This window comes from Diaporthe citri (genome assembly GCF_014595645.1).
Source record: "Diaporthe citri strain NFHF-8-4 chromosome Unknown scaffold_7, whole genome shotgun sequence".
Taxonomy (NCBI): domain Eukaryota; kingdom Fungi; phylum Ascomycota; class Sordariomycetes; order Diaporthales; family Diaporthaceae; genus Diaporthe; species Diaporthe citri.
Genome location: NW_025064852.1, coordinates 3,794,756 through 3,809,386, shown reverse-complemented (window position 1 = coordinate 3,809,386; position 14,631 = coordinate 3,794,756). Strand labels below are relative to the sequence as shown.

Sequence of the window (14,631 nt, the reverse complement as noted above, 5' to 3'; positions counted from 1 at the left end):
ATTGGTGCTGAGTCTTTCCAACTGAATCGATGTTCCAGTGTTGGGTTTATGGAAAAAGAAAGATATGATCACAGAGACAGTCCTAGTTGACCTTTTATATCAAGGAAAACCCCCACTACCTGAACTTCTGTACAAAGGGACCTCAAGTGATAACACTATTGTCACCGTGCTGCAAAGACAAAGATCTCGAGCCGAGCGCACAGTTGGCGGGCCGGGCCTATGGCGGGCCGCATCACTTTTCGTAAGGATGAGTGCGTTGCATTCCTGCGCTTGTGTAAGAGGCCATCTGCTATTGGCTACAACCACAAAGAGGTGGAGGGAAGAGGCGATGTGTTCAGCAAAGGCGTACTTCGTGATAGAATTACCATTGTCTTTACATTAATCAGCCACAATACCCACCATAAGTACGTGGCGAGCGAGAGATCATGTCTTTGTACGTCAAATTGTTTTCATTTACACAGGAATGTTATGTACGACTGTCGCCTTGGAATTTGGTCGTGGTGGGAATAAGTTCAACGGCCTGCCGTCCGGGATTCCATCTTTCGTAACTCGTGAAAAAGCAGCTTTGCGAATGAATAAAATGCAGTTATTGGCAGCTTGCACGCACGATCGTCTGGGGCGGTGCGATGGTAGCACCTGAGTTGGCTCCGAGCACGGTAAGCTTTACTCCATCGACGCCTTCGAATGAACAGCTCGCGGTTCCTGCTTGAGCAATGAAATCGACGGCCAGGGTGTTGTCTGTTGTTAGAATAAGTTAGCTTAATTGTGATAGCAATGCGTTGCACGAAATGGGACAACTTACTCAGTGTAACTGCACTCCCGTCCACAGGTGCAGTTACGCTGAAGGAAGCCCCCGCACCGGTAAATGTCAATTGTGTTGTTGCAGCCTGACGAGGCAGTAATGACGGCGCTGCCGATGTGATGCCGAAAATGGCGGCGAAGATTATTATTCCCCAGGAGTAAGACATTGTGGTTGGTTGCAATGAAGCGAGCGTTGGGAGAAAAATCAGATGGACGGTCCGCGATTTGACTTCGACTGGACAAATTTGAAGCTTGCCATCCGAAAGCCAGACGGACATCGGCCGGTGATATAATAAGTCCCCTCTGCGTTGTGATTTCTCTCCCGCCTGCTGCACATGTGTTTGCTGTCTCAGGTTGAGTCGTGGCGGTGCATGTTTCCCTCGTCGCAGGTCATGCTAGTGCAAATCCAAAACCCCGGCCGGGCAACCTTGCTCACCTCAGCCGGCCGGCCCTGCTAAGAGGTGGAAAAGTATCACATAGTTTTGTGATAGCTGGAGGGGAGGGTGAGGAAACCCCGGGAAATCGAGTCCCGGGCGAATCTGGCGTGACGTAGCGATCAGTCACAAACACACCCTTTCAGGAGTCAAGCACTGTAAAACGGCGGGTGGCCCCGTGTCCCACCTCACAAAGGGCCCTCAAGGCTCAGCGTGAGGCCTTAGCTCTCGGCTGAAACTCGCTGAGCCCCCGGCGGCATCGAACGATAGTCACAACAACATAGGCACCGAGGATTTTGCGGGTCCAGTATCCAACTATTAGAAACCGTTGCCGCTCCGGAAAATTCTTTTCCTCACGTTCGTCCCATTGTAAGCTGGCGGATACACGGTGCCGTACCCTGGGTGCGGTGGAGATCGCCTCGACCCGAGGCTTGGCGCAAATCATCAAGACATTTTGAGGGGCCAAAAGAAGCAACTATGCTCATAGGCCTGCTCGGTGAGGCAGGCTGGTTGACGCTGCGATTATGCATAAATAAGCCTAGAATATACTAGTATTATAGTCTATGTTATTGGTACGTGGCCACCCTGAAGAAGGGTGTAGCTCCTGGTAAAGTTGCATGTCGCCGTTTGGGATCCCTGCAACCTGAAGTCCCAAACCAGGAGGCTGGTGTTTTTACCTGAATTACCACAATTTCACCTGTTCTTTGTCTGCAATTGGACCTTCGTATGAAAGGCACCAGCTGTCAACGCGGCCAAATTTGCCGGAATGCTTTGTCAACATGTTATCCGGCCTTGTTACACTATTAAACACGCAGCACTGTCCACCAACCCAAATACATGCCGGTGGTTCATGTGGATGAAATTGTTTTGTGGCTCCTTTTCAATATCAGCCAACAGGTTTGGAAGCTTCAAGTCGAACTGGGAAGTCGAGTCCTGATCTTGGCTGAATTTGCAAAAGCGATTACGTATGACTGGGGACAGTCCAAAGTAGGAAACGCACGTTATAGAGTCCCCTTCAGACCGAAATCTTGGCCTCAGCTGCAAAGCCTAAGCAAGAATAACGGCAGTGAGCATATTTTTGAGGAGCAATCGTGCAATAGCGTTCTTGAACCGCGAACGCGGTTTCATAAGTCATGTAGGATCATGTCCAGAGACGAGTGTGACAATTGTAATTATTCCACTAGCAAACATTCGCGACAATTTACTTTACCACCAGTCCCACCACAGACCAGAGACCCCCCTCCAGACACCCGGAATTTCAGCGGGCTTCTTATAGTCCAGTACCATACGGCATTTCAGCCGGAAACGCACAGCATTCGCCTGCAACAAGTGCTCGAGACAATTCCCAACCGTATTCTCCTCCCTGGGATCCCAGTCTCCGTCCGCCAACGTGCTGCTCACACAGGCTGAGCACTCCCCGCCAGCGCTGTAATTGACCTCTTTGGGAAATCGCCGATACACAGCCAGCATCCGAGCCGCCATCGCAAGCGTAAGTAGCCTCCGTGCGAGCTCTCCGTGCTCCCTCAGCATCGGTGCCCAGTACCGGGCGGACATCTTTCTCTCGAGAAACAATTTTTCGTCGACGGGCCCCTTGCGAGGGGACACAAAGATCGCTAGAGCCCCGAAGGTGCCGGGTAACGTTGGTCCCAACTCGCGACAAAGGATGGTCCAAATAATCGTCTTCTTGTAGCCGTTGAAGGCGTCATTCATCCTGTGACATGTGGTAATGACTGCCTTGGCGTCATTTATAGTGGCAAGCTCCAAAAAGATAGCTTGAAGGATTTCTGTGGGGGCCTCGTACTGGAGCTTGCTTGACTTTTTGACGGAGCTTCTGAGGAAGTAGTTGGGTGAAACTGGGGGATGCATATCCTCCGATACTTTCATACTTCTTATTGGGTCAGAGGTATTGTTGAATTGGGTGTAGGTGGATTTGTTTCCTTCGAAAAGGTAGTCAAACAGATAGGCCTTGTGGATGGGATACATTTTCAATGAGTTGATAGTCTTGCATTCAAATGGATTTTAAGTGGTCTTGAGTATTTGAAGAGGCCAAATGGCAAATTTAATACGATCGTCTTCCTGTAACTAGGGCACCTGTGCGTCACGCGATACTGAGGCTACTGGTGGTTGGGCTCAGACGGCTACTTGTTAGTTAAGAAATTCAATTTAATGAGGCCCAATTCAAGAGAAGCTGGAAAGGCTATCATTATTCGTCCACCATCTATGCCGCCATTGGAGAATTGAGAATGGTGGAATACCGGTGACCTTTAATCAAATTGCACAAGATTTCAAATGGGACAAACTAAACACGTTATATATGCGGACTCTTGCGATTTTTCGACAGTGGCCATGAGCCTCATAACATGGTGCCTCAGGATGTATATGTATCTTACAATTTCTAAGGTGATAACGCCTTGCCCATGACCTAGGCTAAACCTATTACCATCTTCCTACACATGTCCCCTCAAGTGGAAGGAAGTCATTAGTGGCTTCTAAGGTCTCCACATCTGAGCTCTAGCTAAGCCTCGACTGGATATACAAAGCTCATGGGACACTGCCTCTCCCTCGCATTGCAGCATCAGTAATGAGTTTATCCACTCAACATATATATGGAATCACGCATTCTCATCTATTAGCGCCATTTCAAGGTCGAGCCTAACAACGCTAGCATATCATCCTAGCTCGGCCATGTAGCCTGCAGAAAGATGAATTTAGTATCCGTATTTGATTCGAACAGCGTCGTATTTGCTGGAGCTGCTGATATGATGGGTTCTGATGAGGAGGCTCAGACGTCTTTGCCTGCACTAGCAAATCTGGATTGTAAATTGAGCCCTATGACTATGAGCATGTGTGCATAATGTTTCAACGTGACCTCAGTCTAACAAGTTGGTCTTTGGCCTAAAGTTGCCGACGTAGCGTCCAACGCTTGGTGTGCACATTTGAAAGTTAAGGTCAAATCGTGTCTGGCGATTCTAAACTTGAAATAGGGACTTGCTTTAATGCGAAGATCCCGCGGCTTCTTTATCCAAAGTTCCATACACCAGAGCTGATCCTTTTGTCCTATAGACCCTTTCTCCTATGGACGGAGAAGAGCCTTTGTTGACTATCCCTTTTTCAAGCAATTTGTGAGCTGAGACTAGATGACCTGTGGTAGAGCCCTCAAGAGACGACGGGGATGCTATACTCGAATCTTAAAGCACCAAGTAGAGAGCAATACTTTCAGCATAGCCCAACATTCCGTTCCCATGATATATCGCTTTTGGGAAGTTCCAATCGTCAAGTAAAAGTTTACACTGATTTTCCCGCCTTCTGCAGATGACAACATATCGCAACAGTTCACATCGTCGCCTGCCCGACTCTATTTCTGTCCTCCTTGCCTACCAACTCATCTCAATAGTCAACCACCGAAGTCGCTCTCTCATACTCATCGACGCTGGTCGCTAAAAAGAACCACATTTCTTTCTAGCAGCTATCTTCCACTCAGCCGCACAGGAACTGCGATAGCATGAGCAACATATCTACACGTGTCACGAGTCCTGTCAATGGCACCGAACCTCACGCAGAACCCAACAAAACCCCTAATACGATACGGTCGCCAACAAGCACTCCCATCCCGCCATCCCTGATCGCAAAAGAGATCGAGCGCCCCCACCCTCCCAAGCCAAACCACTCCTCCCCCGGCATATCCAAGCCCAGACGCACAAGACAACCCCCAAGACCAGGCCTCCGCCTCTTCACCCGCGACGTAAAGTTCGCCCTCCCCCTGGCCCCGAGCAGGCGCGAGCGCATGGCCCCCGGCCCACCCGCAGACGAGGCGACCACGTCCGCGCTGGCGCGGTGCGTCGACCTCGCGCTGCGGCTGCTCGAGGAGGGCAGGGGAAACAGGGTGCTCGTCGGCGTCGGGATGCAGATCGTGGCGGAGCGGAGGTTCGAGGCCGCGCGGGCTGGCGGCGGACGGCCGGCGGCGGGGATCTACAAGGGCGAGTTGAGGGACATGGGGATGTGGGTTGCGATGTTCCTGCGGCAGGTCCGGGAGTTTGGGATCCCGATTTGTGTGTGCGACAGCCTCTCTGGCTACGGCCTGACGCAGAGGTGGACGTGGGGGAGTAATATGGAGGACTATGACTGCCGCAACAGCGCGGTCGTCTACATACACCAGTGTGTAAGTAATACCACCCCCAAACCTGGCTTGTAAATTTTGTTCTAACCGCAGGTCGCAGCTGGTAGATGGCCTTCTTAGGTCAGCAAGGAGCGTCGAGCAGTGCACCAAAGAACAGGAGGCTCTAAACGCAGAGATTCAGAATGGCAACAGGGAAATGGACAGCAGCACCATGGCAGCAATCCAGCGCCTGCAAGATGCCCAAGCCAACGCTCAGATGAGTCTCGAGCGGGCGGTCTTCTGCATCTCGGTCTTCCTGGCTCACGAGTTCGTGCACTGCTTCACGGGTTACCTGACTGGCAGTGCCCAGCCAGGCACTCCGCCAGGGCTGGACGCATCGCCGTACAGCGATCCCGAGCACGGGGAGGCCGGCTGGTACTGGACCCAGTACACGTTCGGTGGACTGGGCCACGCCTGGTTCGACAAGGACGAGCCCGAGGAGCCCAGCCATTTCGGTGTCCCGATGCTTTTGGACTACAACAAGCGGCGCAGCAACTCGTTCTTCTACCAGATCAACCATGCAGTGGTTAAGCAGGTTCTCGGGGACAACTGGGCTTCTTTAAACAGTATCGGTATGTTTCTCAGTACTCAATTTGCATTGATCTCCCAAAGGATAACATTTGATGCAGATCCAGATTGGTTTCTGAAGCTGAAAGATGAGAACACAAAGACATCCTTCAAAGAATGGGACACCGCATACGAGGAAATTGTGGCTCGTACTGTCGGCGAACACACCGTACTCGGACAAGAATTCGGCATCTGTGCCCTCTTCAAATTGATTCGTGCTGTTCTCAGACCGTGCTTGTCCTTGGCCTCAAGGCCCAGCTTGCGAAATATTCTGCCATTCTCTTCCACTAGGAGTAAAATGCGGTACCGGCCGAGATCATTGCCAACAGAGAATACGATTTTGAAGATCAAAAGGTGGGGTCAAAAGAGAATGGCGTTGTATCTGAATAAATTTGAAATAAGTGAAATACTTTGAGAGCAGGACATGTGGGTATAATAAGATAACTAGCAGGTATTTGTGGCAGGGTGAGAGAACAAAACTAAAGTCGAGCCACAAGTGATGATCTTCCATCCGTTGCAAAACCATTTTGCCAAATGGAAGCTCGTGTACCACCACAGCGTCAGATGCGGCTGACCATCAGCTGTACCCCTACAACCACGCAGGTTCCCAAATGAAAGCGCCGTGCAGATCTCGCGTACCTATCAACTAGTCGCAAAGTGACCGATGAGGAAACTCGTTCCCTAAAAGGTTGTAACCAGAAACAAGTGGACATCCCTTTCGGGCGACTGAGTTCCCGTTAGCCATGCGACAAGCCGCAAGTACGCGGGGCCACGAGGGCCTCCGCTCATTCAAGAATTGAACATTGAATGGAGCCAGGAAGACAAGCTCAAAGCAAGACAGAGCCACGTCGCACCTGCCCTGCGAGGCCCGACGGGTGGGACGTCCCACGAAAGAGAAGAAAGGGAGCAAAAAACTCTGAACCGTGTGCGACGACGGCCAGGCGGGACCTCGAAGCCACTCGGTTTCCAGCTGGTAGCACGGGTGTCACGCGGGTCTCTCGAGGGGGCGAAGGAAACGCGCATGGCCCTTTTTCCCTGCCTCCCGTCAGCTCCCCGCGTCCCTTCCCTTTCGGACCGCGGGGTCAGGCGTGTTAAACTCGAACATGGTCCGAGACAAGAGGTACGCGTTTTACAAGCACGCCTTGTCTTGAACGGGACTACCGTCGTGCGGGCTGCTTCTGTGGCTGCGCTTGCGTTGCGCTTCCTGCCGAGTAGACGCCGAAGTCTCCATATACCTGAAGGATTTTCGACAAAGCCACTAATTGTCATTCCATGAATGAAACGATATGGCCATGGTGGGACTTGGAACATGAGATTGCATGGCACATGTTGAACATTGACCACGTCAAGCCCACAAACCTTGGGCGATAAAGCACAGGAGGCTCGTCCCTCTCTGAAGTCGTGCTGACTCAGACAAGTCTAGGAGTAGGTTATGTGTGACTTCACGAGACAAGGAGGGGGGGGGGACGTAGGAGGTTCATCGTCTTACCCAACCCAGGACGCACCCTCTTGTGTTCGGAGAGATCCGATCGAGAGCCATCACAAGGTGATGGCTGTCTACATATTTAGTCCTTAGGTAGATCACTTGTCAGCTCTATCGTCGTGGGCAGCAGCTCTGCGGCAGGGTAGGACGATCGTGTCCGTGAACTCGTGGCAAACCCATGTGTGGGCTGCGACGTTGCAATGTGACTGCACGTGCGATCTTGGGTTGAAGAACATGGGCTGGGATGGTAGCTTCGGCTAAGCCGCTAAGGATGTGCGGGTGACAGACAGCCGGGACGACGCCTAAGGTAGTGGCGTTTGGAGACCATCCAGACAGCTGGGCCAGCAGGGCAGCGATCGAGGGTGGGCGATGGTGAAGGGTGGAATTGGTCACCATCGTTGAACCCGTGGTACATGCTGCGCCCGCCATCAGCACCTCTGGCTTGTGTTGGGTGCCATCGTCGGAGCGCAGTTCACGAGAGGCCTACCACCGGTGGCCACTAACCCCTACCATCCGGCGCACCAAATTGGGTAGTATTGATGGGCCAACTCATTTCCTGGAGGATCCACGGGGTAAAAGTTTGCCATTGGAGTCCGTGGAGAGGGAGATTGTGGGGTGCTCATTGTACAGACGTGTCGATTTTCTGGCCGTTCTCGACTTCGGCGGCTTGGCTAAAACCACAATCGGGCCGGTCGACATCACGGGGCGGGTCCCAATCCATGAGCCTCGTAATGAATCTTGGATGCCATTGTCGTAGCGTTGAGCAGTAGGTGAGATTGCCGAGGCAGGCGGCCAGAGCGGTGGAATCGGACAAAGGCGACCGTGTCGCGTCTGGGGCGGCCTAGACCCAGAGCGCCGGGACTGAACTACGGGCGCGCTTGACAGGACGAATGACGAAGCATTATTCACAGGTTCTCATGGTGAAGCGGCCGGTGTTGCCAGGTGAAGTTCACGAGGTGGTCCGGATCCAACGGCATTCGGAGAGGTGCCGGAGACGGGGTGGGCGGTGCGGTGACCAGGTTCAGCATTCATCGTCCGCGGTCGAGCTGGTCTAAGTACAGATACCTTGGAAAATACAGTCCTTCACAAATCTTCCACGGCCGATCGTTGTTGCGCAAGGCTGCCATACGTTGGCATGCCCATTGTCTTAACAATAAACCGGGGACAGGTGACAAGATTCAAACATTGGCCTGGTGTTACACAGTCTGCACATGGCAGACAATGATGTTGGACGGGCAAATATCTTGTGGAGGTTAGCGACAGCGCGCTCGTCTAGACGCAGCGCCCCAGTTATTACCTCGTACAGCTGGCTGAATCCTTTCGGGCGTCCAGAAGGGCCTGGACTGTCAGCTTTCAAACAAAGCTTAAAGCCTTGGCACCCACATTCCGGCCCCATTGGGTTTAGATCGGCCCTTTTTGGCTCTGCCGGTTCCAATTTATTGACTGGAGTCGCGTGGGCCGAGTTCGCACGCAGGCTGGAGCATTTGCGGAGGGTGGTAGAATCTGGAGCCCCGGAATGGAGAAGAAGTGGAGTGGGAGATAACGACGACATAGGAAAAAACAGGAAGCCATCGTGAGCCTGTAAATTCAAGCAGTCCCAACCAAAAGCTCAACCACCCCGATCGCGCTGCACACCCGAAGTCTAGGCGTCTGGCAGTCAGCCCGCGTGCCCAATTAGCACCTGTAACAGGCATATTGGATGGTATTCCAGATCCTTCAGCATGAGGGTGCTGTCACCAATCGAGTCCATCGTTTTCCCTTTTTGAGACGTGTGGGATAGAGTATCGTGCCGTTCGTCGAAAGACTGGGCCGAGAAAGTCTGCTAATTGACCAAGTGCCTACAGCGGTGGCCAACAGATCGTGGCGGGCAGGAGTCGGCCAATTTGCGTCTTAGCCAGACAGGATGCATAAGGGACGACCCCGGGGACGATTAGCGTCAAAGTACGACCGAGCATTGGCCCATTGGGATGCTCGTCCGATGGCTCCAGATTGGCCCAAGGATCGTTGGTTCCAAGAGGGTGGTGTGCGTAGGCAGTCGACCGGGCCGTCTTTTCTGGGGTTGGGGAACGGCTGGGGGAAGCTGGTGGAACGGATGCACCGGGCGGAGGAGGACCAGCAGGTAACAAGACGTACTGGCGCCGACTGTCATCGGCGAGGATGTTGGGTATCGTCCGCTACCGAGTGTTGACTCTGCATCATTCAACGGGCAGGCTGCAGGCGTCCCACGGTGGCCGGGCTGGCCTCGCAGCAGCAGGAGCTCGAAACGAGATGAGGGTTCTATGCCGTGCGGCAAGTCAGAAGCTTGCGATGCGGCAAGGGCGTGCCAGCGTGCCTAGCCCCCGGTCATTGACAATAGCATTTTCGGCGCTTCTCTCTGGTCGGATGTTGCAACCGTCGGGCAACAAACCCCCGTCCCCCTGTCGCGCACGCGTAAAATACGGCAAGCTGTGCATGTGCTCTGCCAGAATGTTTGCCGTGGCCTTCTGTACTCGGCCCTCAGCTGATCGATCCATCCCGCCACTGAGACCACTGAGCCCAGCCGCTTCCGGACGACAGCAATGCCGGATCAGCCAGTCAGCGGCGTCCAGACATACAGAGGCTCGAGGAGTGCGACAAAGCCTGACCAACAAAGGCCCTTTCTTGCCCCACGGAGGCGTGCACTCTGCTTGGTGCTCATCGAGATCGAGACCCAGGAATGTGGTAAGAGCTGTAGCAGGGCGACGAGAGGCTCACATTGTGATTAGGCATTCCAGGACCCCTGTGCCAACAGCAAATCCACAACCCACAATTCCTGCAGGTCGAGCGACCCCGGAAAAACCGAGCCAGTGGGCCTGCTTGGAACAGCCGGGGTAGTGTCGAGTGGACTGGGGCCGGTTGATGGGGTTCGGCCTTACCATGGCCTTATTCTGGGGCGTCCCTCTTAAGGTACTGTTTTCGGACCGGCCTGTCCTCGGGGCGTGGGCTTGGAGCCATGAACCTTCACCCTCGGGGACTGGCCTGCCTGCCAGTCATCAGCCAGGCTCTGCAGAAGCAGCCAGATCCTCCCCAAGTCCCCGCAGACGCCACGCGACTCGGCGACGCGATGGCAAAACCTTCCCCAGATTGTCGGGGGTGGCCTTCTGTGCCCAGAAACCCTCAGACGATGCGCTCGGAGTAGAGCCTCTACGCCTGTGTGGTGCACGTCATGCAGCTGGTGACCAGTCTCTCCCTCCTGGAGGCGAGATGGTCCGTTTGTTTCGAGCTGTGGTCTACTGTACAAAGAGAGGTGGATCGTGAGCTACGCGGCGGCGATCAATGCTTGGGAGGAGTCCATGAATGGTTTGCTAGAGAGGTCAGGAGCAAACGATCCGAGCGACTGAGTGAAGCAGTAAGCCAGCGAGCGATGAATGATGAGTCGATTGACTCGAATGACCCACGATGACAACCTCAGCAAACTGACCTAAACTCGTTGCCCTCACTGGTCATATTCACTCCCAGATAGTCGTTCCGGCCTTCTGAGCCCAGCCGAGCCGAGCGGGCGTCGTTCGATGAAGAGTCTCTTCCTTCCAACGGAAACTGGTTACCGTCACCACGAGACTGACACGCATTGCATCGCAGCACCACACACGGAAGCGGCATGCCACCCTTGTTGCCTCCTTCCGTGTCCCGTCCGGTGCCTCCATCTCTCTTCCTTCCTCGTCTCGCCTTTCCTTGTGCATCGTGTACACCCACCCCCCTTTCCGTGTCTATTTTCCCCATCTGCCAATTCCAGAAAGACAGGACCCCTGCTCCCTGCCCCCCTGCCGCTTCTGCAAGTACCCCGTACCCCGTACCCCGTCCGTCCCCAAGAAGCTGCACCTCCTGCTAAACTAGTCCAATTGGCAGTCCTGAGTCGTCCACCCACATCCCGCCTTGCATTTTACGAGAGACCTAGACCCAGAGCAGCGATCCTCGACAGCCGTATTTTACGCCGTACGATAGAAAAAAAGGCTGAGATTTTATCCCAAATCACCCCCCCCCCCCAAAGCAACCCCCGGTACCCCGGTCATCCACGGTCAGTGCTCCCCTACCTCCATCTCCCAAATTCCATCGTTGCACCGGGCCAGGAACCAGTTGGGGAAGGCAACAAGTACCTTTGGTACGGAGGACCCCCGAGTTCATAAAAGGTCCCGATATCCCATCACCCCCCTTCCCTTTCATGCTGCTGATTGTGTGGTTGCTCGCCTCATTCCAAAACTTCCTTTTTCAACCCCCACCTTCCTAATACTCAAGGTCGTCAGTCAGTGTCAGAACTGACTTTCGTCGTGTGTTGCAACAGAGGGAAGGAACACCCCACATACTCGACAACAAGCGGAGGAACGAAGAATAAAACCCACCTACTGCGCTCTCGCTCGCCCGTCATGTCGACCGACGAGAAGCAGCACAGCCGCAACAACTCGGTCGTTGCGGCTGCCGGCCTGCACACCACCACCGATGTCGAGCGCATCGAGGCCCCCGTTACCTGGAAGGCCTACCTCATCTGCGCCTTTGCCTCGTTCGGTGGTATCTTCTTTGGTTATGACTCTGGCTACATCAACGGTGTTTCTGGCTCCGCAGCCTTCTACAAGGCCGTCGAGGGCTCCGATGCTACCGCCCTGACCGACTCCAACCTGTCTCTGATCACCTCCATCCTGTCTGCCGGTACCTTCTTCGGAGCTCTCATCGCTGGAGATGTCGCCGAGTTCATTGGCCGCAAGTGGACTGTCGTTGCCGGTTGTCTCATCTACATCCTCGGTGTCGTCGTCCAGGTCGCCACCACGCCCAACTCTTCTGCCCTCGGAACAATCGTTGCTGGTCGTCTGATTGCTGGTCTTGGTGTCGGTTTCGAGTCTGCCATCGTCATCTTGTACATGTCTGAGATTGTAAGTTGTGCCCCCCGAGCTCCTTGGCCAAATGCTCAGGCTAGAGCTGCTAGCCTGAGCACCAGGTGCGGGAGCTTCGCGCGCCCTTTGGAGAAAGCTGAAGCTGACAATTTGCCTTCCGCAGTGCCCCCGCAAAGTCCGTGGCGCTCTGGTCGCTGGCTACCAATTCTGCATCACTATTGGTCTGCTGCTTGCCGCCTGCGTCGTCTACGGTTCTCAGCACTACGGAGACACCCGGGCTTACCGCATCCCCATTGGCATTCAGTTCCCCTGGGGTGTCATCCTCGGCGTTGGTCTGATGTTCCTGCCCGACTCGCCCCGGTACTTCGTCAAGCGTGGCCGCCTCGACCGCGCTACCGACTCCCTGTCCCGCCTCCGTGGCCAGCCCGCCGATTCCGAGTACATCCAGGTCGAGCTTGCCGAGATTGTCGCCAACGAGGAGTACGAGCGTCAGCTCATCCCCAACACCACCTGGTTCGGTTCCTGGGCAAACTGCTTCAAGGGCTCCCTGTGGACCGGAAAGTCCAACCTGCGTCGCACCATTCTCGGTACCTCCCTGCAGATGATGCAGCAGTGGACCGGTGTCAACTTCATCTTCTACTACTCTACGCCTTCCTCCAGTCCACTGGTGCCATCAGCAACACCTTCCTTATCTCACTGATCTTCACGCTCGTCAACGTGTGCTCCACCCCCATCTCCTTCTGGACCGTTGAGAAGTTCGGCCGTCGCTCAATCCTCATCATCGGTGCCTTTGGTATGCTTGTTTGCCAGTTCCTCGTCGCCATCATTGGTGTCACGGTCGGTTTCAACCACACCCACCCAGACCCCTCGGACCCCGACGCCTCGATCGCCGACAACATCCCCGCCGTGAACGCCCAGATTGCCTTCATCGCCATCTTCATCTTCTTCTTCGCTTCCACATGGGGCCCCGGCGCCTGGATCCTGATCGGCGAGATCTTCCCCTTGCCCATCCGCTCCCGTGGTGTCGCCCTGTCCACCGCCTCCAACTGGCTGTGGAACACCATCATCGCCGTCATCACCCCCTACATGGTCGGTGAGACGCACGGCAACCTAAAGTCGAGCGTCTTCTTCGTGTGGGGTGGTCTCTGCACCTGCGCCTTCGTCTACTCCTACTTCCTCGTGCCCGAGACCAAGGGTCTGTCGCTGGAGCAGGTCGACCGCATGATGGAGGAGACGACCCCCCGTACTTCCGCTGGCTGGAAGCCCACCACCACCTTCGCCGGTGGCCTGGAGCCCGGCGTGTCGGACAAGGGTCTTGTCGAGGCCGCCGAGCACCGCAGCTCGGCCGTCTAAGCATCGCCCTTGAAAGGCGGCAAAGAAGTAGAGGAATGTCGAGAAAGAAGGAGAGAATTGTGGATACCCTCGTGTGTTGGAAATGTAATACCCAAAGCTGATTGTATGGCTTGAAGAGAGAGACGGGGACACGCCGTACATTGATTTATGACGGATCGATTTCGGGGTGGCGTGATTGCACATATCAATATCTTTACACAGGAGTCATGGAGCGGACGGGAACGGGCCTTAGACGCCAGACCTGGCTCAGACAACATGATCTCTTTTAGTCACGTCATATTAATGAATTTCAAGAAATCGGTTCCAAAGTCTTCCATCTCGGTGCCTGTGAATGTCAGACTGAAGGAGTGTAGGTCATAGCCTGCCCACATGTTGGCTTCAAAGCTTTCGCGAGCAGAGTTGCATGGGTGGTACTCAGGTGAGGGGCATGTGAGGACAACGGGCTGATCGGCAACAGTTGCCCATGCGTCAACGGGACGGCACGGCGACCTGGCGGGGTACACTCGTGGATATGCAAGACTCAGACCAGAGACAATATCAAACAGAGGTGTTGCTTTTTCTGTCTTACCGTAGGGCATTTGTGCAACCTGCCTTGTGACACTCGTGGCGGTGTGTCTTTGGGGAGCTGGCTGTCAACTAATCAATTTTGGAATTGATCGATATTAGTACACAACGGTTTGTTAATTAAAGGCGTCAAGTTCAATTTTATTCTAAGCTGTAGGTAGTTGAGCTTTCTGTCAAAGTTGTGATTGGGAAGTGTGAGAATAAGTGTGAGAATAAGTGTGGGCAACGAACGGCAAGATGTGTCTGCGAATTGAGCATAAGCAAACCTAGGATTTTTGTCTACAGGCGATTGAGGAGAACAGAGCTGCGTCCTAGAGAATCCGTGTACATAGATAACTCATACTTCGTAGGGAGGTATAACTGGCAGTACGTGGCGGCGGAAACTCTCAGACGTCAGCCTCACACCTTTTACGGTCACACATTTCGAGCTCC

The 14,631-nt window shown here is 54.1% G+C and overlaps 4 protein-coding genes across 4 annotated transcripts; 2 read left to right on the top strand and 2 right to left on the bottom strand.

Annotated features, from left to right (window-relative positions):
• Positions 1-586: 586 nt before the first annotated feature.
• INS49_014163 (uncharacterized protein) lies at positions 587-968 on the bottom strand (the record flags this gene model as incomplete). Its single annotated transcript, XM_043174854.1, has 2 exons — positions 587-738; positions 803-968. 2 exons carry the CDS (start codon positions 966-968, stop codon positions 587-589), a joined length of 318 nt encoding a protein of 105 aa, XP_043021799.1.
• Positions 969-2,441: 1,473 nt separating this feature from the next.
• On the bottom strand, positions 2,442-3,218 carry INS49_014162 (uncharacterized protein; the record flags this gene model as incomplete). Its single annotated transcript, XM_043174853.1, has 1 exon — positions 2,442-3,218. One exon carries the CDS (start codon positions 3,216-3,218, stop codon positions 2,442-2,444), a length of 777 nt encoding a protein of 258 aa, XP_043021798.1.
• A 1,519-nt stretch (positions 3,219-4,737) lies between these two features.
• INS49_014161 (uncharacterized protein) lies at positions 4,738-6,249 on the top strand (the record flags this gene model as incomplete). The annotated part of the gene is made up of 4 exons (XM_043174852.1): positions 4,738-5,394; positions 5,453-5,963; positions 6,021-6,112; positions 6,187-6,249. 4 exons carry the CDS (start codon positions 4,738-4,740, stop codon positions 6,247-6,249), a joined length of 1,323 nt encoding a protein of 440 aa, XP_043021797.1.
• A 5,571-nt stretch (positions 6,250-11,820) lies between these two features.
• INS49_014160 (uncharacterized protein) lies at positions 11,821-13,635 on the top strand (the record flags this gene model as incomplete). Its single annotated transcript, XM_043174851.1, has 3 exons — positions 11,821-12,321; positions 12,446-12,949; positions 13,093-13,635. The coding sequence occupies 3 exons, from the start codon at positions 11,821-11,823 to the stop codon at positions 13,633-13,635; spliced, it is 1,548 nt and encodes a 515-aa protein (XP_043021796.1).
• Between the last annotated feature and the right edge of the window lie 996 nt (positions 13,636-14,631).